Consider the following 27,502-nt stretch of genomic DNA (forward strand, 5'->3'; position numbering starts at 1 on the left):
ACTTTTCATAGCTGAAACTTTATTGCCGCACCAAAGAAAATATTCTTCACAAACTCTAAACTAATTAAGAAACACAAGGCATTAGGAACAAATGTCTACCCCTACTGATTTGCAATCTTATTGAAATGATTCATATCATTTTCTAATTTTTTACTGTAAAACATAACATACATTCAGAAAAATGTATGGAACATTATGAACCACTTAATAAAAGGTATCAAGTGAACATCTATGAAACTGCCAACATCTCAAAAGTCTTCATGTGCCTGTTCTAATCACAATCCCATCCCTCCCCTCTGTAAAGATTATTATTACCCTGGCATTGGTATCCATTTATTTCCTTCATAATTTTGCTACTTGTTTAGATGCACACTATTCTTTAACTTTCATTTTGAAATAAATGTAGATTTCTAGAAGAGCTATAAAGATAACACAAGACCTTATATCCCCTTCACCCAACTTCCTCTAATGTTAATGTGTGTGTGTGTGTGTGAGAGAGAGAGAGAGAGAGAGAATGCTTTCTAAAAAAAAAATTCAGCCACTTTAAATAATAAGCCACGTAAAAAATCTGGAGCAAATGTTAAGTGTGAATGGCTACAAAGAGTGAGGACTTTGTAATGTTTTATAGAAGCCAGAGATTCTGACTACTGAACTATCTTCCTACTTCAGCTTGGTTTTAAATCACAGTCAAACAAAATGTATATCTAGGAAGGTAACTGAACTTTCTGGCATCAGGTTCTTTTTAAGAGGCCAGCTAAAAGTCTTGGCATACAATTAGATAACAGGGGGACAAAAACAGTTTTGGAATATTTATCTCCTACTCTGACTCATGAGTATCAATGTCATCTGTATTACACAATCTACTTCTAATCATCAAGAACTTAGGTATTACAACTGAACTTCAAAGGATATTACAGAACTCAAGTAATACAGATGTAATGGATAAGAGAGAAACAATGCTCATTGAGACTTACAGTATATTCTCTTTTTATAAAAGAGGATCCGTTAAAAAAAATTACTTGCAGAAAGAACAACTAGTGATGCTTTTAGAACGGAAAATTTTAACTGATGGTTAACTTACATTTTTATAAAATGAACACATTAGCTTATACTCTGATTATCTGCTAAATGAATAAACAGCAATCAAGGGGGAAAAAAAAATCAAGCTGGTCTGTATAGCAAAGTAACTCTCCATGGTTCCTAATACGATAATTAAAATACCAATGTGAGACAGTCACTGACATGATAACACAAGTCACCAACTATTAATGCTTCTCCCCCAACTGTGAGAGAAGGAAAAACTAACAGACCTGGTTTTAAACAGCTTGTAGTTTTGTTTACCATCTCAGAGAGAGAGAGAGAGAGAGAGAGAAAAAGTAGGCCTATATGTGTGTCAGGTTTAATTCTATTCCTTTATCATACACTGTGCATGAGTGCTAAGTCGCTTCAGTCGTGTCTGACTCTTCGTGACCCCATGGACTGTAACCTGCCAGGCTCCTCTGTCTATGGGATTCTCCAGGCAGAGAACTGGAGATACTGGAGTGGGTTGCCACGCCCTCCTCCAGGGGATCTTCCTGACCAAGGGATCAAACCTGGGTCTCTTATGTCTCCTGCATTGGCAGGCAGGTTCTTTACCACTAGTGACTGTGCACTTACCCTAAAAGGGCACTGAGACAGCAAGAGGAACAGGATGGACTGTGCAGCCTACGAAGGAGCAAGCACCCACAAAACTCTCTATATATTATGTTCAGTTTGGTAATTAGGCAATTTAATATACGAAAGTAATTTTCCTGACTAAAATTCAGATGGTGTGATTTTATAATTAATGTTCCAAATCCTCCTATAAGGTCGCCTAACCTAATCTATCACTGAAATTCTCTCTTCTCTACATCAGCCATCCATTCCCTCCTTTCACAGTATGACTTAGCATGTAGCTACCATATGCTAGCTAGGACAGTAGAAAATGGCACTTGTTTTGGTTTGTTTTTTTAAAATTATGTCCCTCTGAGAAAAGAGACCATCTTTGAAGGAACAAAAAAAGACTTGTGGGGAGAGATTCATATCTTATGGCATTAACAGAGGCCTATTTGAAAAGAAGAAAGATGACCAAAAGCAGGGGTTTGTAGTTAAGAAAAAATGAGTCTGAATCTTAGACTACAGTAGTGAGGACCTTAGATTTTGGTCAGATAGAGTCTGAATTTAGTTCTGTCACTTACTAACTTACTTACACATAATAACCTCTCATTTACTTTATCTTTAAAATGAGGATGATACATGAGCCTCATAGGATTATTGTGATGCTTAAATGAGGTAATACATGAAAAGAACTTAGCACCATACCTGGCACATAGAAGAGATTAGATAAATGTTTAACTATTATTATATTGCCAATTTGGTGTTTAGTTTACAGTTTTGAATGGAGAAATTAAGAGCTGTCAGCTAGGGCACTGCTGCTTTCAAAAACCGAAAGGGGACAAATTAGTAGAATGAATGGTAGAAAAATTTCACCAGGGGAGAGGAAAAGAAACATGCTTATTTTTAAATTAGGAAGAGTTGCTTTGGCCTCTTGCTTTTTAAACAATAAGAGTAGATAACAAGAGGCTACAATAAGGTGAGAGGGAAAGAACTCAGGTTGCAGGCAATTTGAGAAGAATTTGGCAAATGGGTCCACACTACAAACTGAGTGTTGTAGGAACACAGAGTATCCAGTAGCCTGTGGAAATCACAAATATTCAGTTACAGAGGCATTTGCTTAGTTTTACAACAGTGGAAAAAATCAGTTGCTGGCCAAGTAGTTCTTTACTGAATACAGTAAGGAAGCAATTCAGGAATACCAAAGTTTATTACCTTTAAAATAATCAATTACGCTTTTAAGGAAGTTCTCTTAATCTAAGAGTATTAAAAGACAAAATTTCTGCTTCACATGTCTGTCAACAACTGATCCTTTATAGATCTGGTTTACTTACAGCTGTGAAATACCCTGTCTCAAAAAATAAGCCTTCAAATAAAAACTTAAAAACACCAAACGAACAAGGAAAAAAAATTAAAAACCTCTCCAAAACCATTGATAATTATTGAAATTGGGCTATAGATACACAGAGGTTAAAATACTTCATTATGTTACTCTATTTTGCATGTGTTTAAATATCCTAATATAAAGATTTTGTTTTCAAAGCCTCCAGACTTGGTTGTCTGACCTTAGTTAATTTTTCTGAGTTCCAGTGTTCTTATTGTTAAAATAGGGACACCAACACCTACTTTGTAAGACTGACGTGAAGATTAGAAACTATGAATATAAAGCCCACAACAGTACTTGGATCATAGTGAGTGGTTATTAAATAGTAATTGTTGTACTATGTATATTATCAGGAGAGTCTGACATTTAGTGGGAATTAATACAACTTTATAAGAATAACACTCTAGATGTGTCCACAAAATAACAGAAATGATTTTTTTTTTAAATCAATGCTGTTCTCTTTAAATTGATTTCATTATTTCAATAATGTATACCAAATATTTTCAAAATGCTTTACTGGCTTATGGATTTTTAATCATTTATTTTTTAAATCCCCAATGGGATAATATTTTGTCCTTTGAAGGGCAGACTTAGTATTTGGATGACATGAGTATTCGGATGACATGAGTATTCTGTCAATTTCAGTGGGTGCTCACAGTGTGAAATGCCAGTTTGAACCAAAAACTAGATAGGTTCGATAAGACTGAAATTTTTATATCGCCCATCAGAAGTAATCTGCAAGAGAATTCTTTCATCATTGTGTATTTCAAGAAACTCACTTAACTCATCTATTTGTAGACAGAATACAAAAGATCCACTGTATACTCATTTTCTTAAAGATAAAATATAGTAGGCCAGTAAGTCCTTTGCTTGTTATCTAAATGCCTTATATTGCCATGTGGAAGGACAGGATTTACAAGAAAGGTAAAGGTATGAGTCTCATTCCCAGGAGTTAGTGGCAGTTTGGCAAACAACTTTCTTGTCTAGAGTGAGTACTTACTGAATTATTTCTATCTTTCAGTTTTGAAAGATGACTCAAATAGTATATGATTTTACTATTGGTAAATTGCTTTTTTTTCCACATTTGTCTCTTTCCCTACCTCTTCTCTGACCATTAAACAGAAGTTAACATATATTTACTGATCACTGAACCAAAGTACAGCCAGGGCATGTGTACTAAATTTTTTGTAAGATATAGTTCCTACCCTCAAAAAATTCACTATCTAGCAATGAGTAATGATTTTGTTATTTCACCAGACAATAAACTGTCTGCTCTTATAAAAGAAAAAAAGAAACTCACTTAGAACATCTGTGGTCCATTTAACATTTTTTTTAACCCTCCTACTCACCGATGTGTTACTGCTATTGCTGGCTTCACTGAAAGGATCAGTACTTGAAGTGGCAAAAGGATCAGTAGAAGACTGCTTGAAGAAGCAGTCAGATGCAAATGGATCTGACCCTTTGAAAGGATCACCACCAAATGGATCTAAAAAAAACAACACAAATATGAGAGATTAAAAAATTATTACTCTAAATTTCCTGTCACCAATGACAACTGCGTTAATTAAAAGGCATTTTGACTCCTGTAGAGTCTAAGTCAGGTACTTTACTTATCTGGGTCATAAAACTGTATAGACAGTTATATCTAGTTAAGTAGTTTTAATTAACATTCTTTCCTACTTATTCATTATTCATCCAAAGCAAGTCAATAACTCCAACACTTATTACACAATGTTGCCTATATGCTAGGTTTAAATAATTTCCTCTAACCTGGTGATTCTAATTTTGGGGGTGGGGAAAGGATCACAGTTTTCTTTGTGGTTTTGATAAGAGTTTTTCACCTAATAAATTGATTTTTTAAATTAGCACATAATATCAAGTGATCCCATTTTTAAGATCCTTATTCTATGCTATTATAACTAAGAAGAAAGAAAAAAAGAACACATAGGAATGGTAAGTGAAAGTGTTAGTCGTTCAGTCATATCTGACTTTCTGCGACCCCATGGACTTCTGCCCACCAGGCTCCTCTGTCCATGGGATTCTCCAGGCTAGAATACTGGAGTGGGTTGCCATTCCCTTCTCCACAAAGCTTCCTGACCTAGGGATCGAACCTGGGTCTCCTACATGGCAGGCAGATTCTTTACCATCTGAGCCACCAGGGAAGCAAAGAAACAACAAAAATTTCTAAATGCATTTCTCTCTCTGGGCTCAATGATAACAGCCAACTGTTTGGAATAGGTTTGGGAACCATAACTAAATGGCACACCAGATTTGTGAAAATCCCAGAGAAAGAATCTTAAAAAGTCTGACACAGTAGTTATTTAAGATCTGTAATAGGATGTAATTGTAGGGGGGGAAAAAGTTCTAAACCCTATAGTAATGTAGATCATTTTATTTATCTAATCCTTGGCTAATAAGAAGTGTATTAAAAGCATCAAAGAATCATCTGATGTATTAAAAGCATCAAAGTATAGGCACTAATGTTATTTTTTATAAAGTATAGCTAACAGTTTACTAAGCAAATTCATAAGTATCTGTCACTTTTTCTCTGAAAATGCCAGGTACATACATCTTAGTGAGGCCTTAGGTCAATTTTAAAACTGAGTAAAAAGGAAGTCCATTCCTAAAACTACCTAACTGTGATCTCTCATTCATAAATATTAACATAAGCTTACAATTAAGAAGAATTAAATTAAAGCTAAGAAGGACTTCAATAAAACACTAACCAATTTTCCCAAAAGGATCATCCTTGAAAGGATCACCTGTGATAAAAGAAATATGCAGAAATCAAAATCACAGTATTTACTGCTGTGGCACCATTACTTAAAGAGTAACTTCAAAACAAAAGCAAAGTTTGTTTCATTAACTCTCCCTCAAAGTACGTAAGACAATGAATGCTGTCCACCTTTAGGAAATATTTAGAATACTAATAAGTATCACTATTTTAATAAGGGAAGAACATTAATACACCTCATAAAAGAGGCAAATTTGAATCAGAGCCAACTATACTTACCTCCTGACCACAAGGTCAGATTACATGGAGGGGAAAACACAGGCTTGAGGACAAGAATTTTACTAAGAAAATGTCTACTTTTCACAGGATTACTGGATGGGTATTGCCATCAACACTTCAGAAACAAATACCAGGCTTCATTGAAGTTAAAAAAAAAAAGTGCTTAAAGAATTGAAGGGTCTAGAAATAAATCCTTACACATTTATCATCATTTGATTTTTGACAAGAGTGCTAAGACAATTCAATGGGGGAAAGAATAGTCTTTTCAACAAATGGTGCTGGGACAACTGGATATCCACCTGCAAGAGAATAAAGTTGGACCCCTATCTCACACCATGAAATCAAAAGCACAAGAGAAAACATAAATAAATAAATAAGACTGCATCAAAATTAAGACAACATTGAACACAAGAATATAGGTGCAAATCATATGTTTGACAAGGGACTTATATTCAGAATATGTAAAGAACGCCTACAAATCAATAATTAAAAGACAAACAACCAATTTTAAAAAGGGCAAATGATTAGAATAAACATTCTCCAAAGAAGATATAAGGATCCTGGAATGTGAAGTCAAGTGGGCCTTAGGAGCATCACTATGAACAAAGCTAGTGGGAGTGATGGAATTCCGGTTGAGCTATTTCAAATCCTGAAAGATGACGCTCTGAAAGTGCTTCACTCAATATGCCAGCAAATATGGAAAACTCAGCAGTGGCCACAGGACTGGAAAAGGTCAGTTTTTATTTCAATCCCAAAGAAAGGCAATGCCAAAAAATGCTCAAACTACCGCACAATTGTACTCATCTCACATGCTAGTAAAGTAATGCTCAAAATTCTCCAAGCCAGGCTTCAGCAATATGTGAACCATGAACTTCCAGATGTTCAAGATGGTTTTAGAAAAGGCAGAGGAACCAGAGATCAAATTGCCAACATTCGATGGATCATGGAAAAAGCAAGAGAGTTCCAGAAAAACATCTATTTCTGCTTTATTAACTATGCCAAAGCCTTTGACTGTGTGGATCACAATAAACTGTGGAAAATTCTGAAAGAGATGGGCATACCAAACCACCTGACCTGCCTCTTGAGAAACCTATATGCAGGTCAAGAAGCAACAGTTAGAACTGGACATGAACAATAGACTGGTTCCAAATAGGAAAAGGAGCACGTCAAGGCTATATATTGTCACCCTGCTTATTTAACTTCTATGCAGAGTACATCATGAGAAACGCTGGGCTGGAGGAAGCACAAGCTGGAATCAAGATTGCCAGGAGAAATATCAATAACCTCAGATATGCAGATAACACCACCCTTATGGCAGAAAGTGAAGAAGAACTAAAGAACCTCTTGATGAAAGAGAAAGAGGAGAGTGAAAAAGTTGGCTTAAAGCTCAACATTCAGAAAACAAAGATCATGGCATCCAGTCCCATCACTTCACGGGAAATAGATGGGGAAACAGTGGCAACAGTGGCAAACTTTATTTTTCTGGGCTCCAAAATCACTGCAGATGGTGACTGCAGCAATGAAATTAAAAGACACTTACTCCTTGGAAGGAAAAGTCAGGACCAACCTAGACAGCATATTAAAAAGCAGAGACATCACTTTGCCAACAAAGGTCCGTCTAGTCAAGGCTACGGTTTTTCCAGTGGTCATGTATGGACATGAGAGTTGGGAGTATAAAGAAAGCTGAGCGCCGAAGAATTCATGCCTTTGAACTGTGGTGTTGGAAAAGACTCTTGAGAGTCCCTTGGACTGCAAGGAGATCCAACCAGTCCATCCTAAAGGAGATCAGTCCTGGGTGTTCATTGGAAGGACTGATGTTGAAGCTGAAACTCCAATACTTTGGCCACCTGATGCGAAGAGCTGACTCACTGGAAAAGACCCTGATGCTGGGAAAGATTGAGGGCAGGAGGAGAAGGGGACAACAGAGGGTGAGATGGCTGTATGGCATCATTGACTCGATGGACATGGGCTTGGGTGGACTCCGGGAATTGGTGATGGACAGGGAGGCCTGGCGTGCTGCAGTTCATGGCGTTGCAAAGAGTTGGACACAACTGAGCAACTGACCTGAACTGAATAACCACGGAGAAAGATGTTCAACAATATTAGTCATTAAGGAAATACAAATCAAATTGAAGTAAGATACTACCTCACACTCACTACGATGGCTATAATTAAAAGGATAGATAGTCCCAAGTGTTGGCAAAGGTATGGAGAAATTGCAAGCCACATATACTACTGGTGGGAATATGTGTGTGTGTGTGTGTGTGTGTGTATATAAATGCTACAGACACTTTGGAAAACAGTTTGGCAGCTCCTCAAATGATTCAACAGAGTACTATGATCTGATATACACCCCAGAGAAAAGTAAATATATATTCACACAAAAACTTGTACATGAGTGTTCACAACAGCATTATTCAAAACAGCCAAAAAAGTGGAAACAACCGAACAGCCCATCAACCAATGAATAAGTAAAATGTGGTACATCCATATAATAATATTCATCAATAAAACAGGAAGAAATATTGAAACATACTAAAATGTGAGTAATCCTTGAAAATATTAGGCTAAATGAATGAAGCCAGACTTAAAAATGCATATAGTGTATAATTCCATAAGTATGCACATCTATACAGACAGAAAATAGATTAGTGGTTGGGCGAATTGAGGGTTAGGGGAACAGGCAATAACTTATAATCATTAATATCAGTTTCACAAGGTGAGTTTGGAAATAAATAAAAAGAAGTTTAACACGAATGGTATTTAACATAGCTTATGATGACATCAGGTATTTTAATTTATTGAGCTTATGATTCTTCAATAAGACTTTAGGCAGCTACTAACTACTATAGGCAGGGATCGAAGCTACTAACTACTATAGTTTCTGTTGTAAAAGCATGGTGTTGGCACTTTTGGTAAATAATTGCTGGATGACTTAAGACTGCCCAATCTCTTCTCTTTCTTTGGGTCTCTATTCTGAACAAGAAACATATTCTTAATCAGGGGTTCCTAAAACATAATCAAATGCTTAGTTTCAGGATTTAGTTGCCTGGAGAGGACAAATACTAAAGTCTGACCATATAAAAACATCATTCTCTTTTCTACTTTTGCTATAACAAGTAGGCTCTCAAAACTGAAGCCCGAATTCTTATATGGTCCCTTCTGGTAAATTAGTAATGTAAATATAAGAGTACTTACTGCCAACAAAAGGATCAGACTGGAAAAAATCCAAGTGTGAATCTGCAACTGGATTTGTCAGTGAACTTGTTTCTACATTAAACGGATCTTCCTAAAAATAATTTTAAATTAAAAAAAAGTTTTAGAAACCAAAGTTTTAAAAGGTAACATCTTAAAATAAAATAGCATGTTTGAAAAATCAACTGATGGTAACATAACAAATATTTTTGTGGTCATAAAGTCCATTTAACACATTTTTCTCTTTCCTTAGCATTAAATAGTATATAACCCCTATTGAGAAGAGAATGATAAGAACATTTACATATTAATATAGAATTATTTTTACCTCTTTTGAACATCTGTCACTATTAAATTCAGGACAAACTTTTTCATTAACAGCTACAGTCACCTCTTCATTTTCATCAGTCACACAAGAAGGCAGTACTTCAGGACTACTTCTTGCCTACAAAATATTAATCCTTCAAAATATTAATTTTTCACAATATATTTTCTACTTGGCAAAGGAAACTGACAAGAGTCAAAAATTACTAGAAATTTTTAAAAGATAAGCAGAATACATTCACTGGATGACTTCTATAATATTTCTTAGGGAAATGATATCACCAAGCCTCAAAACCACTTAAGGTCAGAAAACTCCAGTTCTTCCTTAACTACTTCCCTCTGGTCATCCCCTAGCTAGATTCCAAATCTTATAGAGTCTAATTCTCATCTATTTCTCAAATTCTTCCATTCTTCTCCATCCTGACTGTCACTATCATTCATTTATAGCATCATCATTTCTGGTACATATTACTGTAGTAATAATATTCCAACTGCCTTCCTGCCTGCAATACTTGTCCTCTACATCTATCCTTCTCAGGGCAGCCAAAGTAATAGATCTAAAATAGGAATCTAATCATGATCTTCTGGTTAGAAATCCTTCAATGACGTCATTGCTTTCTGCATTTAGATCAGTAGATAATAAGGCTTTAGAAGTGGCAAAGCCAATTTCTATTTCATACCATCCTATGTCTTTGAAGGATAACCTAGTAATTTGCATTTTGTGCTTAAAAGAATATTGTGCAGTTCAAGACTGCCCTGTACAAATAACATTAAATCTGTTAATTTTAAATCCTTAGTATCTATCAAATTTGTATTCTTCTCATCATCCCTCCTGCTACTGGTTAGATCCAGGTTAAAACAATTCTCACATAGACTACCCCAATAGTCTCTCACCATATCTCGGTATGTCCAATCCTATTCTCCAATCTATAATCCACTTAAAAAATTTTTTTTTGGTGGCACCCTACACCTTGTGGGATCTTAGTTCCCTTACCAGGAATTGAACCCAGGCTACAGCAATGAAAGCACTGACCAAGTCCTAACCACCGGACTGCCAGGGAATGCCTTATCCAGCTTTTCTAAAAGGTAAACTCAATCTTGTCACTTCTTGCTTAAAAATTCTTCAATGGCTACTCACTGTAGTAAGGCGAATTCCCCAGTGCTGCAAGATGAATCCAAATTTCTTACTCTTTGGTCCTTTCTGAACTAAAAGTGGTCATTTTTATCTAGGCACATATCATCATCACCTACGGAATTTGTTTTTAAAAACATATGTACCAAATAAAAAAAAACATATGTACCTGGGCCCAACCTAGAAACTCTAGTTCAACAAGTTTGGAATGGGGCACAGATATCTCCATCTTGATAAAAAGTACCAGAGGTAATGCAGGTAACCTACAGGAGACAGCCTCATCTCCTACCAATACATCCCTCACCATCACAAAACATCCTCAGAAAACTTCTCATGATACCGTGCAGCATGTTTTCTCCCATTACATGCTTATGCTAATGCTGTTTCCTCTGCCAGAAATGTACCACCTTCTCTTCTGCTTAACCTCTTCTCACTTCAGTGGTCACTTGTAAAGCTTCCCTATGACATCCTCTCTGAGCCTCCTCCAAGTTGTCCTACCTGAATACCCTATTTACTTTATCACTGCCTTTTAACACAGTGTTACAGGACTAGACTGCATGCAGCCGGAAGACGGGGTTAAAGGTCTTTTGTCTCTGTAGCTCTCATTCGGGAGAGCAGCACTCTTGCATTAGCTGATATTCTCAAAAAAAAAAAAACAGTAAACAAATAAATGTCTTCAACATTATGAAATAATTACTTTCAGCTTTGGATGAGATCACTTAAAAATAAATACTACTTTCAGAAGTTACTATCTACAGAACCACAACTTTGAAAACATGGCTCTATAACAAATAGATCAGTTAAAATTACATTTTTCACTAGTTTAAACTGTTAAAACCCACTCTTTCTTTCTCAATTGTCTCAGATGAGGCAAGGCCACATGTTTATATTAGGTACGATGTCAACAAAACTTTCATCTGAATCAGTTTTTTTCCTTCTGAAGTTGGTTATGGAATTAAAGGAACCATTAGACTCACTGGAGACTCCTCATGTATGGGCTCAGACTCTAGGTTGCTCTGGCCTTCAGTGTGCTCATTAAGATTCGCTGTTTCACTGCTGCTGGTACTGAGGCTGCAATAATCTGTAGCACCATTTACAAGAATGCTGTGTGGACTACTGCACCAATTTAACTGATTACTATGGTTTTCCAGCTCTTTCATTTCCACAAGTTTCATTTGCATCTGTCAACACAAAGCAGAAATACAAAACAGAATTTACTAGAAAGACATTTTTAGACAAAAATTAGACAAAAACTAGACAAAATTACTAGAAAGACGTGATATAAAAATAACTATATGCTTAGACTTGATCAAGGATAAATCTGCTTCCATTAAGGAATGCAGCAAGACTTAGAGAAAAGGATTTCAGTAATCCATCCAAGTAAGTTCTCCTCCTGAAATTACAGTATATATGGATTTGCTTTTGTACATCTTTTGAAAGATCCAAGAATTTTAATTCAAATATCTGCTAATTGGCAGTCCTTTAGAATATAACTAGAAAAAGCATCAGAGTATTGGGAAAAAGATGGCAAAGCAGTAGTTCAAGACAAGATTTTATGATGACGCTTTAGGAGAGGGAGAGGAAATAGACGAAGAGTACATAAGACTTTGGAGCCATTCATATTCCTATTGGGAAGAAGAGAAGTGAAAACAAAGATGCAATGAGCTAGTGTCCTATCCCCTGGCATTATTTATTAATGGGCTAGAACCTTAAGGAGTAGTCTCTAAATCTAAAATATACCGAACAGGTTAAATGAAGGACAAAGTTTTTTTAAATTTCAATATCCATTGACTTTCTATACCTGGGACAACACAATAAATTCTAATATATATAAAAAGAAAAATGTGGGGAACTAGAAGGAAAAAATGCTTTTTTATACTAATATCTACAATAAAAACACATTTACATATATTTCAAAGAAATTGAGACAACAAAATCAAAAAATGTTTCTAGTGAAAAAAACAAACGGAACTTTACTGAAAAGTACCATTTTCATAATATATATATATTTTAATTACATTAGTGTCCTCTATTTATTAGCATGTTATATATATATTTTTTTAGCAAATATAAAAATTACCTTTTGACATTCTGTAAAGCAAGGCTCTGTTCCCTGATCTTATTCCCCTAATATTTCCCATAAAGTTTTTAAGTTGCCTAATTTGGAATCTGTAATTTACCAAAGGAAAAGTCAGGACCATAACCTGGAAAAAGAACACTATATTGGATAAGGAGACAGATGTACATCTAGCTCTATCACTTTCTAATTATTAGGTTATTTTAGTCAAAGTACCCTCTCCAAGCTTCCATTTTTTAATCCATAGAGGTAGTAAGAACTATCTTCATAGAAGACTGTTATGTGAAGTAAAAGACATATTTAAAAGAACTCTGTAAAATGTAAAGGCCTATGTAAACGAAGGACAATGTGTGTGAAAGTACCTAGCACACTACATTTCTCACTACTATAACAATTAAAATTTCCTGTTCCTTTTCTACTAATTTGCTCTATTTTTAAAAAGTTAAAGACTTGAGCCTTTTGAGGATAGAGACCAAATTTTTGTTATTAACTTTGTATCTCTAACATCTACCACAATGATACATACTGTAAGTGCTTAATAAATGTTCACTGAAAAACACGAGTATTATCCTTATATATTTAAACAGTGGGCATCAGTGTGTGTGTGTGTGTGTCTATATGTATATAGACATACACATATATATATATATGTATATAGACACACATTTTGTGTATATATATTGTGTATATATGTATATAGACATACATATATATATGTGTATATAGACACACACACATTTCATTTTGTGTATATATATATATTGTGTATATATACACACAAATTGCATTTCATTTAGGATTTAAACTAACAATCAAAAATACTACACATTTATAATACAAAGCATATGCCTTGTATATTCCTAGTGCTATAGAGCAGTGGTTTATAAACTTACTTTTACTTTAATCTACACAAAGAAACAGAGTTTACACTTAGACCCAGTAAATATGTATGTACATATGTCTCTGTGTGTGTGAATACATAAAACATATAGATGCATACATCATACATATAACTATACATTTACACATATACACAGGGGTGAAACAACTGTAATGTATGCTGTTATTTCCTATTCTCTTTTATTTCACTGAAATTTATCATGACCATTAAATCAACTTTAATGCTACCCTGCAGTCTAAAATTTAAAACATTACTCACCATATAGATGAAGCAGTTGGGTGAAGTACCTGCCTATCAAAGAGTTCTATTTAGGACAGTTTGTTCCTTATAGTTATTCTTGAGACAATCAACAGAATCATGAAACAACCTGGCTTTCCTGTGTCTGATTCTCCCATGCACCTGCCATTTAAGCCTGTGTTCTTCCTTACTCGCTAGGTAAACTTAGAGGATACAGAAAAAAATAATCACACAACTAACACAAGCTCTTTGCAAACTGTGCAAGGAAGGTACAACAAACATTTCAACTGCCAGAAATACTTGGATAAATAATATATATTGCACAAGTAAGTTACATAAAGTCAAGGTCAAAGGTTCTTTGTTCTCTAGAAAATACAAGGTAAGAAATAAAAATAAAAATTCAGCAAGTCACAAACTTCTCTTTAGTTATTCCTTTTTCAAAAAAGGCTATAGGTAAGCTTTAGAGAGCAATAAAAGCACCAGGCTAATTTACAACTAAATTTCTTTTTTATAGGCCCATGGGAATATGCTGCCCTCTGTGGGAAAGATTCACGGTACCTGAGTCAAGTGTAAGAATTTGGTATGTTTATTCTTAAGATTTAGAGATCAAACACAAAGATCTAATTCCTTCCACAGATATCTGGCACACTTGGTAGTACAGCTTGCTGACACTATCTTCCATGCTCAAAACATGGCTTTATTTTCTCTCTGATAATTTATACTATCCAGAGTCATTTCTATTTTTCCAATTTATGCTCTTTCCTTTGAAAGAAATCCCCTTTCAAAAAAGTCAAAGAAAAGAAAATTAAAAGACAAGCCAGAGACTGGGAAAAATTATTTGTAAATCAAATATCTGATGAAGGACTTATCTCCAGAATATACATATGTATATTTTTAAAAACTTGTGTAATTTAATAAGACAACCCAAAATGGCAAAGGACTTTAAACAGACATTTCATCCAAGAGAATATACAAATGGCTCATAAGCATACAAAAAGATGATCAACATCTCTAGTCATCAGAGAACTGCAAATTAAAAACTATGAAGTACCACTTTACATCTACGAGAATGTCTATAATCCAAAAGACAATAAAAGTGTTGGTAAAAATGTGGAGAAACTGGAACTCTTATATATTGCTACGGCAAGTATTAAAATGCTACAGCCACTTTGGAAAAGCTTGGCAATTTAAAGTTAAAAAAAAAGTTTAATGTAACTTTACAATATAGCCAACTATTTTATATCCAAGAGAAATGAAAACACATGTCTACACAAAGAATTGAATGCAAACAGAAAATTCATAGCATCATTATTCATAATAGTCAACAGGAAGAAAGAATCCAAATGCCCATTAACTGGTGAACAAATAAACAACATACCTTATAAAATGAACTATAATTTTGTTACATGCTACAGCATGGATGGGCTTCAAAAACATTACACTAAGTGAAAGAAACCACATGAGAAAGACCACAGACCACTTATTTCCTCTATATGAAACGTTCAGAAAAGGCAAATCTATAGACACAGAAAGCAGATTAGTAGTTACCCAGGGGTAAGGGTGGGGATTGATGATAAATGGGCACAACGGTCTTTTGGGAGTAAGGGAAATATTCTAAAACTGGATTGTGATGTTTGAGCAACTCTAAATTTACTGAAAATCATGGACTGTACCCTTAAAATGGGTTAATTTTACAGTCTATAAATAACAGTAAAAATATTTTAAAAACTTAAAACTATTTTAAAGACTGTCCATTTATCTAGGATCATTCCCACTACTATAAAATTCTTTTGGGTTTACTACATGTTAACTGAGTACCTACACTGAGACAAGAACTGTGCTAAATGCTTGGATAAATATGTATGTTTCTAGACCAAAAAGCTCCATCTACTGACAGAGGTAGACAAATAAACAAATGTGCAGGGGAAAATGTTACAATTACTGCAACAGAAGTACAATGTCCAATAAAGGCAAGATTCAGAAGATGCCACAAAGAAAGAAGTTAAGCTATGGCTTACAAGATGGGTAAGCAGGTATTCATCTACCAGACAAGAGAGGGGGAAAAAGCATATCAAGGGGAAGGACTTCATTATATATAATAATTAACTGACCAAGTTTCAGACAATCTGAATTCTAGACTATGGCTCTTCTGAAGGCTACATAACCATAAGCAAGTTCCTACACCTTCCCTGGCTTCAGTTTGTTCAAATTCAAATGGAAAGGAATGGGCTATGCAGTCTCTACACACATCCAACCATCCTACCATCATTCTATAAAATATTAATCTCCATTTAGGGAAGTCAAGAAACAGAAAAGCAAAGGATCTATATTCTGGACCTACCACAACAGTCATATTTATCTATATAAAGAATAATTCCCTAATTAAAAAAAAAATAAAGGTTTCTAAATGAGCAAAACTGATTTTAAGGTTCAGTTCAATCACTCAGTTGTGTCCGACTCTTTGCAACCCCATGAATCTCAGCACGCCAGGCCTCCCTGTCCATCACCAACTCCCAGAGTTTACCCAAACTCATGTCCATCAAGTCGGTGATGCCATCCAGCCATCTCATCCTCGGTCGTCCCCTTCTCCTCCTGCCCCCAACCCCTCCCAGCATCAGGGTCTTTTCCAATGAGTCAACTCTTCACATGAGGTGGCCAAACTATTGGAGTTTCAGCTTCAGCATCAGTCCTTCCAATGAATACCCAGGACTGATCTCCTTTAGGATGGACTGGTTGGATCTCCTTGCAGTCCAAGGGACTCTCAAGAGTGTTCTCCAACACCTCACTTCAAAAGCATCAATTCTTCGGTGCTCAGCTTTCTTCACAGTCCAACTCTCACATCCATACATGACCACTGGAAAAACCACAGCCTTGACTAGACGGACCTTTGTTGGCAAAGTGATGTCTCTGCTTTGAATATGCTATCTAGGTTGGTCATAACTTTCCTTCCAAGGAGTAAGTGTCTTTTAATTTCATGGCTGCAATCACCATCTTGCAGTGATTTTGGAGCCCCAAAAAATAAAGTCTGACATGTTTCCCCATCTATTTCCCATGAAGTGATGGGACCAGATGCCATGATCTTAGATTTTAAGGTTAGAATCCCCAAAAGGTAGGACACCAGGTTATTATTTATAAAAATAAGCAACACTTACTGAGTACTTATTTACCAAATGTACTCACTGGTTTTACTCAAATGTCTCACTGGTTTTGCCCCATTTAAACTTTAAAAGCAGCTGAAAGAGGCAGGTGTACTGTTAATTCTCCAATTCTATTTATTTATTTTATTAAATTTGGCCATGCTGTGCAGCTTGCAGGATCTTAAACGCCAGTTCCCCAATCAGGAATTGAATCCGTGTCCTCAGCAGTGAAAAGGGTGAAATTCAAGTCCCTGGTGGTTTATTGTTGTTTAGTCACTAAGTCACGTCCAACTCTTTTGCGACCCCATATACCGGAGCTCGCCAGTCTCCTCTGCCCATTGGATTTTCCAGGAAAGAATACTGGAGTGGGTTACCGTTTCCTTCTCCAGGGGATGTCCCTGATTCAGGGCTTGAACTCATGTCTCCTGTATTGGCAGGTGGATTCTTTACCGCTGAGCCACCAGGGAATTTGCAGTTCTCCAAGATGAGGAATCTAACACTGAGATGATTCAGGCAGTAAGCAGCAGAGCAAGCGTTTAAACCCAAACCATCTAATTACAAAGCCTGCACACTCAATAAGATTCCAGTGATAATCATCAGATGTATAAGACTCACAACAGTTTTAACTTATGACAGGTGACAAGAAGCCTCTTCATATAAAATGACAAAAAATGAATAATAAACTGGGCAGAAGCAGCAGCAGCAGAAGTGGAGAAAATACTATGTACTAAAAGGATACGTGAGTGCCCACTTGAGTGTATTTTTCACTCCCACAAAGACTTACTGAACTGATTTCCTGCTGTGAATCTTGCAGGTGCTGCTGAAGAGGTCCCAGCTGAGCCTTCCCTGACTCCACACTCTCTTCCAACTCTGCTGTTTCTTGCTGTAGGCGACTCAGCTCTTCCCTAGCTTTGGCCAGCTCTTCTTCATAAGTGGAGATCTGTGATTCTTGACTAGTTAGTTCAGCTTTCAGGGATGAAATCTACAACATGCGGTGAATAAGACAAAAAAGGGATTAAAAAAAGAGATGTCATTAAAACATTCCATAATGCAATATTTATTTTAGTTTACTACTTTGGTGTTTTTGATATATATTTTCTGTAGAAAAGGGCAATCAGGGACTGACAGAGGAGAGTGGAAGACATAGGTACCATACTTCCAACTAAATTTTAGAAAAAGAAAAAAACATGCAGTGTCCTATTTCCCCTGTAGTTTCTAGATGAAACATGTCCCATCTCCTTCATGTTCCCAAACTTCATGTTGACTAGATTGCCACCTAACAACAGCAACAACAACAACGAGCAGAGAGGGTTTCTATCTTAAGCCAGCAAAAGCACCTAAGGTAAAGACACAGGCAGCAGTAAGCCACCAGGCCTTACCAGTTGGGCCTCCTCAGCACACTTCTTTCTGACTTCCTGCAGTTGCTCCTCCAGCTGGGCTTTCTGCTCATCCAGCCCATCAAGGAGTTCCTGTACTTGCTGTTTCTGGGCCTGTAGTTTTTGCAGATTAGTATTCTCCCTTTGCACTTCATCTTGAAGATCCTGAAATACAGGAATATTAACATTATTTACTAGAGGCAGGAGAAGGTTAATAATTTTTAAAAGTCTATCATAAGGGAAGGTAAAGTCTCATCTTATTACGTATACTGTGTTGGTGGATTGGAGGACTCATAGCTTTAAATACAATCTTTACTTGAGGACATCTTTCCTAGATTCCAGATTTAGACATTCAATTTGCTTACTCAGATCCATCCTTGGATGTCTGATGGACTTCTCTAACATAATAAGAACAGAACTCCTGGCATTTCCTCCCCCCGCCACTCCACAACATCTGCTTTATCCTCCATCTGCCCCCTCTCAGTTTCTCTGGCCAAAAAATACAGCATCTCCTCCGACTCTTCTCTTTCTCTCACATCTCATCTCCAATCTGTCAGCAAATCTTGCTGTTCCTTCCCTCAAAATGTATTTTAAAAACCGGCCATGTTTTTCTTCAACCTCAGTCCAAGTCGTTTTTCTCTCTCTCCTGGATTGCTGCCTTCTAACTGGTTTCCCTTCATTCACCCATGCTACCTTTCAGTTTATTTACAGCATAGCAGTCACTGTTAAAAAACTACATCAGACAATGGCACTCCTCTACTCAAAACTCTGCACTGACTCCCCATCTCCCTTACCATAAAAACCCGTCCTTCCAATGGCCTCAGGTGGTCCCATCTCCCAGCTTCATTTCCACTGCTCTCTCCTTTGCTCACTCTTAATTTCAGCTACACTGGCCTTTCTGATGCTTCTCAAACATGTCAGATATGCTTCCTTCTCAGATCTTTCACTGATTATCCCCTCTTCCTAGAAAGCTCTTCCCCAAATTATCCACATGCCTTAATCCCTCATCTCCCTGAAGTCTCTGCTCAACTGTTAGTTGCTCATTTGTGCCCGACTCTCTGTGACCCCATGGACTGTAACCCATGAAGCTCCTCTGTCCATAGAATTCTCCAGGCAAGAATACTGGAGTAGGTAGCCATTCCCTTCTCCAGGGGATCTTCCTGACTCAGGGGCTAAACTTGATCTCCTGCATCGCAGGCAGATTATTGACCATCAGAGCCACCAGAGAAACACAGTGCAAAAAACAATGTACTACAGTTACCTTTAAATAATAAACTCCTCATAGGCAGCCAATGCTTCATCTTTCTTAGAGGTTCCACAATCTAATACAATGTCTTGCACATTCCAGGCAATTAATCAGGCAATGATTTGTAACTATCACAAGGATTCTACTATCTGGGAGAAACTACTGGGGAATGAGCCTGAAGCTGACAGAAACAACTTCTTTCAACATACTACAGAAAGCTTCACTCTATATTTAAACTATAGCAAAATATTAAAACTAGCCTCTAACTGACCTACAGCAAATGCATTTTGTTAAATTAAAATAGTATCTAACTTTCTATACTGATTCAACATTTGTATAGACTGTAGACCAAGAATGATTTGACATTTTAAATTTCCATTATATGGAAATAATCTTTACTACTTTAGCATGTCACTGTGGCATATATCTTTCTTGTGTGGTTTTTTTTTTTTTTTACATTATCTTATATACTATTACTCTTTAGGAAGACATAACAACAGCTTCACTTTAATCCAGTTCCTTGAAAAACTACAGTGGCTTGAAAAATTCTTGTAATTACAAAATATTTTGAAAGCACGCCATCTGCAGATCTAAAGTGATTTTTATATTTGAGAATATAATCCACTGTCAATACTGTTATAAAATTATTATACGGTTTATACATAACAATATGCTGACCCAAAAGGCATTTTTAAAGAAATGCTTAACAGGAATAAGGAAAAAATGTTTCTTATTCCCATTTTCAAAAATTCTACTCTAATTTCCTACCCTCTCCCCAATCCCCCCCCAAAAAACCTTAGACTTCACATCTCTAATAATATCTAGTCTTTATAAATATACGTAATTTTGATGTCTCTACTTTCATTCTAAATCCAATTAAGAAAAGTGAAATTTGCTTTAAAAGGGTCACATAATATAAGAAAATGACTAAGATATAATGCTAATTTTTAAAAGTTGAATACAAAGGCAAATACAGTATGATTGCAAATAAATATAGAGCCATGCATATATAAATGTTAACCATGACTCTCCCTGAAATGTGAAATTGTAGAGTTTCTTTCTTTTTATACCTTTCTTTATTTTGCAAGATTAATATGGACTCATATTACTTTTATAATCAGAAAATGTCAAGTCTGCAGTTTTTAAGTATCACATATCATATGGTTTCATACCAATATAAAAATATTCTGATGCAACTGAATTTTTAATGTAAGAATTACCAATAGTAGGATCAATGCTGGTTTCTTTTAATAAAATCAATCCAGATTTCAAAACTTGTATTTTTTAGTGAGTCACTTTAAACACATCCCTAGAGGATAGGTTTATGTAAGAGGAAAGGGAATAAACAAATCAATATAACATTTACTCTTGCCCTTTCTCTTCCAAAGAGCAAACATATTCCCTCAAATTTCCCAACCTCACTTTTATGCTACAGTAAAAATCTACATAGTAACACAAAAGTATGGCCCTTGAGGGAAAGGTTATTGAAAAAATACCTCACATTGGTGACATATTTTAAGCTGGATAGAGGTCCATATTTAAATTAATGCCTCTCCATGTCTATTTTAAATATGAAAAAAGATCTTCTCTAAAAAAATTTCAACACTAATCCATACACACAAAGGTCTTCTTTTTCAGTAAGCAAACTTAAAATTATTAAACTGTACAAAAGCAAAATGAACAGATTGCAAACATAAACACTAGGAAGAAGAAGAATCAAATTTCACTACAAAATTACTTGGTAAGGCTGCCACCACTGTAATGTAATTTTCACAACAATTTCAATATCCATATCTACTTGGTTATTTTATTTTGGCACAGAATGGTTTATCCTGAGACTAAGTGAAGTCAACGGATGTACATCTCTCTCCCTGCCCACCCTTGACTAGGACAGTGGCAGATTCTCTTAGCAAACACCATCTGCCACTAAACTAGGATAATTTTCTCTTAATCTGAAGGTAGCCCTTTGGGGAAATCCTCTCCTGAATTAGGGTACAACCTCAGTTACTATCAAATGCCAACTCATCAAGGAAGTGACTAAAGACACGTGCAGATGCCTTCCTAGTTATGCTCTATTTTCCATGATCATGCTCTACTTGCTCACCTGTGCCATCAACAGCAAAAGAAAAGAGGGTAGCAGCAATTAGGAAATGGCAAGGATAAAGTGAACAAGACTACTGTAATGCACTGTCATGCTTTGCTTTAGAAAAATACCAAAGCAAGCCACATCCAAGGTTCTTTATCCAGGAGTGAAAGGATCCTTGATCTGCAATCTTGGCTTTATTTAAAACTAAATTTCAAGGAAAATATCCTATTTTCTAGAAATCACACAAGATAAAGAAAATGATAAACTTGTCCCCATCCCTCCATATCCTTTGAAGTGCTATGGAGGGTAGTAGAAATAAAATTTAAACAAACATATAAAAGCTCTCAGCTATACTCAAGAATAAGATAATTCATTTTAGCAACCCAAATCGGCTGTACAACCAAAGAAGTAAATCTATAAAACATGAATACATTTAGATCTATTTCATATAAATACAGAGTAAAAAATACACAAAAATGATAACTAATTTATAAATAAAACACTTACTTAAAAAAAAAAAAACTCAAAGCATACATACAGTATATCTATACTTGAAAAGTTATTATAGTGAATAAAGGAATTTTAAGTATTTTGGTAATCTTACCGAAAATGCTATTTAATTGATTAAAAAACTCTACAGACTAATCCAGAACTAAAAATAATCAAGTACATTCATTATGTTGGCCTAATTCTCAAAATAGAAGTTACAGGAATATTCTTAACATAAAAAAGTAACAACTATAAAGCAAGATGTTTTTTAAGTCAAAGACCAGAAAGGGAACCTATTAAACTAGGGAAGATGTTAGAAAACCTCACTAACAGCCTGCCTTTATTTCTCAATCATATGCTTCTCAGCATGTTCTAAGAGCACTATCACCAGGAAAAGAATGTTGAGCTCATGTATCTAATTTTATTTTCACCCAAAATAAATCATCTTTCTTCATCTAGGGGGAAAAAAATGGGCAATTACTATAAGCTACTAAATCTTTGTTGATGAAGTTTAAATAACTGTGAGCTTCTCTCTCATGAAGGTAGTATGAACAATATAGAAAAGGCTGACTCTTCATGATATCAACTGTGCTCCCAATCCTTTCTGCCTGTGGTTTCTGGATGTCTCTTGTCCCATTTTTAATTTCATGCACAAAATGGAAGTTTATTCATTTCTACTGTCAATAGCTTCTTTAAATTTACCTCCATCTAAGAATATATTACCATCTACAGTATAAGATATGATCCAAGGTACAATTTTTAAGCTTAGGGAGCTCACAATATAGGCTGTAAGATACTGGAATCTATATACATATACATTAAATGAGTATAATAAGATAACATACTGGTATGCCATATAAGTGTACACACATTCCTCTGGAAGTCCCAACGTAAGAAAGACAAGCAAACTGAAGGGAAAAAGAAGGGAAAATTTAGAGAAGTGATGAGTTTCAGTTGGATTTTAAGACATGGGTGGAATTCACATAAACAGGAAGATAAGGAATTCTAGATTGCAGCAACAAAAGTTATAAAAGAGGGAACAACAAAGAGCAAGTGTATACCACACAGTTCAGATGCAAGCAATCAAAAAATAAGTAGTACAAGAGGATGGCCTATAATCTTTTTTTCTACTTCCAATATACCCATGAGGATGACATTCTCCCACCACTAACAGTGGCAGTGGGCGGCAGTAAAGATTTTCACATATGAGAGTCATAATTACTAAAACTGGTTCGGGTAGAAAGCAAGGAGGAAGATGGAGTAAGCACTTAGATCTGACTTAAAAATTTCAGATGTTAGGTAACAGGGGTGGCAGTAGTGAAAAAGAAAAACAGACAGGAAAATTCAAAACTTGAAGTCAATTTTTTTCAGCAAGGTGAGACTCATTTTAGATATACTGGATTTGAAATGATAAACCTCAAAATGCCTAACTGGAGATGTGAGACTTGCACTCTAAAGAGCTGAGGGCTTGACAGATATCTGGGAAGCATCAGTATATGGAATGTGGATGACAGAGGGTAAGGAAAAGGGAGGAAAGAGGGGGTCAGAGTGTGTCCATCAGTCCTGGGCAAAGGCAACAGAAGCAAAAGGTCAAAGGAGGGCTACGAATATTCAGGAGAATGCAACCCAAGAAATCAGTAACCAATGCAGGAAGGACCCATGGATTTGGCCTTAAGATCTTGGTCCTGGGGAGATAAATTAAGCACAAAGGTATGGGTGAACAGGAAATTAAGCAAGATTACTGAAAAGCTAGGACGGGGGGAAAGGGTCACACAAAGCAACAAAAATAGAGAAAAATAGGCTGGCAGTTAAAGTGACAGCAACAGGGGGGAAAAAATTGATTAGTCCTATATGCAGATAGGGCTTCCCAGGTGGTAAATGTAAGAGACACCTGCCAATGTAGGAGACACAAGAGACATAAATTAGACCCCTGGGTCAGGAAGATCCCCTGGAGGACAGAATGGCAAACATCCAGTACTCTTGCCTAGAATCCAGTACTCTTGCCTAGAATCCCACAGACAGAGGAGCCTGGCAGGCTACAATTCACAGGGTCGCAAAGAGTTGGACACACTGAAGCAACTTGGTGCATGCACGTACATGCACACAAACACACACACACATATGCAGAGTCTGATATGAAAATAAAAGTCAGAGAAGGGCATGATGATGAAGGGAGAGTAACAAAGAGATGGCAGTAAGATATAGAATAATACTACCAATTAGAACATCTACTGAACTCTAAGTGAAGTCGCTCAGTTGTGTCCAACTCTTTGCGACCCCATGGACTGTAGCCTACCAGGCTCTGAGGAGCCTCTCAGCCCATGGAATTTTCCAGGCAAGAGTACTGGAGTGGGTTGCCATTTCCTTCTCCAGGGGATCTTCCCAACCCAGGGATCGAACCCGGGTTTCCTGCACTGCAGGCAGACGCTTTACCGTCTGAGCCACCAGGGAAGTGACTGAACTCTAACCCTGTGCCAATTACTTTGAGGCACTTTACCAATAATATGTCATTTTATTCTAACAGCAAACTCTGCTATTTCATGTTACAGAAGTGAAAACTAATGTGCAGAGTGGTTACATTTCTTCCTTAGGATCTCAAACTTCAGAAGAGCCAGAATTAGGAACTGAATTCAAGGTTCTCTGATACCAAGTCATTCCTATAAACTTCTATGCAAAATTGAAGAAAGTATACATGAGGGTGAATTCCTAAATATTTGTTGACTACCTTGAAGGACAGTTTTTTGTTTGTTTTTTTTTTTAAGATTCTGTGTTATTACTGTCCAAATATATGAAGTTCTGATGAAATAAAATCATACGGTACAGATAAAAACAGGCTATGAGAGCTGAGTCGTTTTAGGGCAAAATGGCAGATCACTCAACAGCTTTTTTTTTTTTTTTTTAAGGAATTCGAAATGTTTAAAAATAGAGAAGGTGGTTTCTGAAAAAGAAAGAAAAAGAGAAGCGGAAAAAGAAAGAAAAAAGAAAAAAAGAAGAACGGGAGGGAGGGAGAAGAAAAGAAAGAAACCATTGAGGAAAGGTTAGCTTACAAGAAAATCTGACTTAGAAAGAAGGGACAAACGCATAAAAAATGCATAGACTTTGTGTTGGTTAATGCAATGGTAAACAGAATATACGGCCTCATAATAATTCTGTAATGGTGTACATATAATGCCTCTAGCGCTTTTGGAAAATACGCAGACACTAATTAAAGGTCATTCTAGATAAAAATACATATTTCTTTAAAGGGGTGGGGGTGGCGGGAGGGGGAGTGTGATCTCAGAGCACATCCCCGCAGATGTACAAAGATGAAACTATGTTTTTTTAATAATTCCAGTAAATGTGGCAGCAAAAATTTGTTGCAAGGATTTGGCTGGTTTTCACAAAGTTTTTTTTTTCTTTTTAAGAAATGGAGCTATAAGGTTATATTTGAATAAAATTTTTAATAAAATTGTGCATATGCAGTTTAAGGTAGGAAAGAATGTGGGTCTACCTTCTTCCTGTAACAACAAGAAACTCAAACCATAAACATTTGAGATAGAACAGCCTTTTACAGTTTCCCCCATTTTGGATCTAATTTCTCCACAGAACTTGACAAACTAGCAGTGTACCTCATATGAGTTAACAGTGATCATCTCATGACATAAAATATGAAGTTAATTGTTGGTTTGTTCTTCAAGAAAAAAATCGTGAACTGTGAGTTCTCAAGATGGTAATAGAACACAAACAGGAAACAAACGTACAAAATTAATTATGTAGCAGACCTTCTAATTTACCTGAATTAGAAAGACTATATAAATGCTAAAATAAAAAAGAACTAGTCTTTTGGCACTTTGATCAAATCTAAAGAGGCTTTGAAAGTCTGGTTTCTCTACTTGAGATATGAGCTCATATTATCACAATCTGTAACTTTATAGAGAAAAGCAAGAATATGCAGAAAAGCCATATTTGATTAAGGCAGAAAGATATTTATTGATGAGTCAAAATTCTCTTACTTCTCCCTTGATGCCTTCATTTTGGCATTTTTCATTAGCACCTACATTAGAAAGTGGGGTAAGAAGGAAGCAGGGAAGCTATAGTAAAATGCCTTTTGGCAGAGAAATTAGAAAATAAATACTAAAAGTTCAAGTTAGTTACAGATCTTAATTATTCATGTTATTCCTAGTCTATTCATGTTATGCCTCATTACCAATGGCTAATTCAGAGTAAACTCAATAGGTAATACAATATACTTATTAACACTTTCAGTTAAGTGGTCTTGCTTCAGAAAATCGAAAATAATCACTAAAATGAAAGTTTTAATTACTTGTAGATGTCAATTATCCATGTCATTCTTAGTCTAGTATCTCATTACCATGAACAATACAAAAATACCTGTACTGACATGGAATGAGTAATGTGTCTACTAATGCAAAGCTTTAATCCTATGGTTTTTTCCAATGAACCTGCATGTTCAACCATTACATAGTGGCCTATACTCACTATGCTCTACATGCTCTAAAATACCTTTTATTTACAGCACCTTATGCAAAAAAAAAAAAAAAAAATTTCAACTATTTAGACTTCCTCAGCCAAGCACATTTTGGATTCAGCAAACTTGAAGCTTTAACATGTACCTTACCATCAACACTAAGTAAAAGAAGGACTAGCATATAACAAAGAAATGTTGACTGACAACAAAACTTCTATAAATATAAGAAATCAAATATTTAAGGATAGCTGATTTAGCTTGAAAAGAACAGTGTAAATTTTAGTGTTCTCCCAAAGCAGCTATTTAAAATTCACAATCTCAAAAGATGAGGCAGTGAAAAACCACAGATAGATGTACACACACACACACAAATAGTGTCTACTGCAAAAACCTTGGTACTGTGAAACATCTGGCTAAATTTAGAAGTTGTCCAATATTATATCAGTGACTACATCTACCTCTTCAGATTGAGAAAACTTTTGTAGATCATTTTATCTTCCATTCTTAAAATATTTTCATCAGTAACTGCTTAAAGTCTATGACTCTTGCATTTCTTAAGCTCAAAAATTGCACAAAAATAAAGTAATTGACGATATCATTTCCTATTTCACTATCACAAAGAGAAATATATTAGTGACAATCTGTTAACTCTGTTTCACCTTTAGGAAAATTCCAGTATATATAATAAGTACAGTAATAGAATCAACTTCTAACAAGAAGTCTCTCGATCTGGCTTCTTCTTCAACCCCTCAATAAATCATTCTCCCCACCGTAGCGTGGTCCACCTGTCACAGCATCTCTGGTG

At 35.8% G+C, this 27,502-nt stretch overlaps 1 protein-coding gene across 23 annotated transcripts in view; it reads right to left on the reverse strand.

Moving 5' to 3' along the window:
* Window positions 1-27,502, reverse strand: part of EPS15 (epidermal growth factor receptor pathway substrate 15) — a 140,304-nt gene that overhangs the window by 29,957 nt on the left and 82,845 nt on the right. For all 23 annotated transcript variants that reach the window (XM_086387753.1, XM_086387720.1, XM_086387703.1 and 20 more), the window contains 7 exons: window positions 18,412-18,573; window positions 17,817-18,014; window positions 11,658-11,861; window positions 9,553-9,669; window positions 9,228-9,318; window positions 5,743-5,778; window positions 4,366-4,502 (listed from right to left, as the gene is read on the reverse strand). In XM_086387753.1, the coding sequence (XP_086243879.1) occupies window positions 4,366-4,502; window positions 5,743-5,778; window positions 9,228-9,318; window positions 9,553-9,669; window positions 11,658-11,861; window positions 17,817-18,014; window positions 18,412-18,573 (945 nt within the window). The remainder of the gene's footprint in view (window positions 1-4,365; window positions 4,503-5,742; window positions 5,779-9,227; window positions 9,319-9,552; window positions 9,670-11,657; window positions 11,862-17,816; window positions 18,015-18,411; window positions 18,574-27,502) is intronic.

This window comes from Bos grunniens, chromosome 3 (genome assembly GCF_055505025.1).
Source record: "Bos grunniens cultivar Pamir isolate PY7600 chromosome 3, Bosgru_T2T1.0, whole genome shotgun sequence".
In the NCBI taxonomy this organism is placed as follows: domain Eukaryota; kingdom Metazoa; phylum Chordata; class Mammalia; order Artiodactyla; family Bovidae; genus Bos; species Bos grunniens.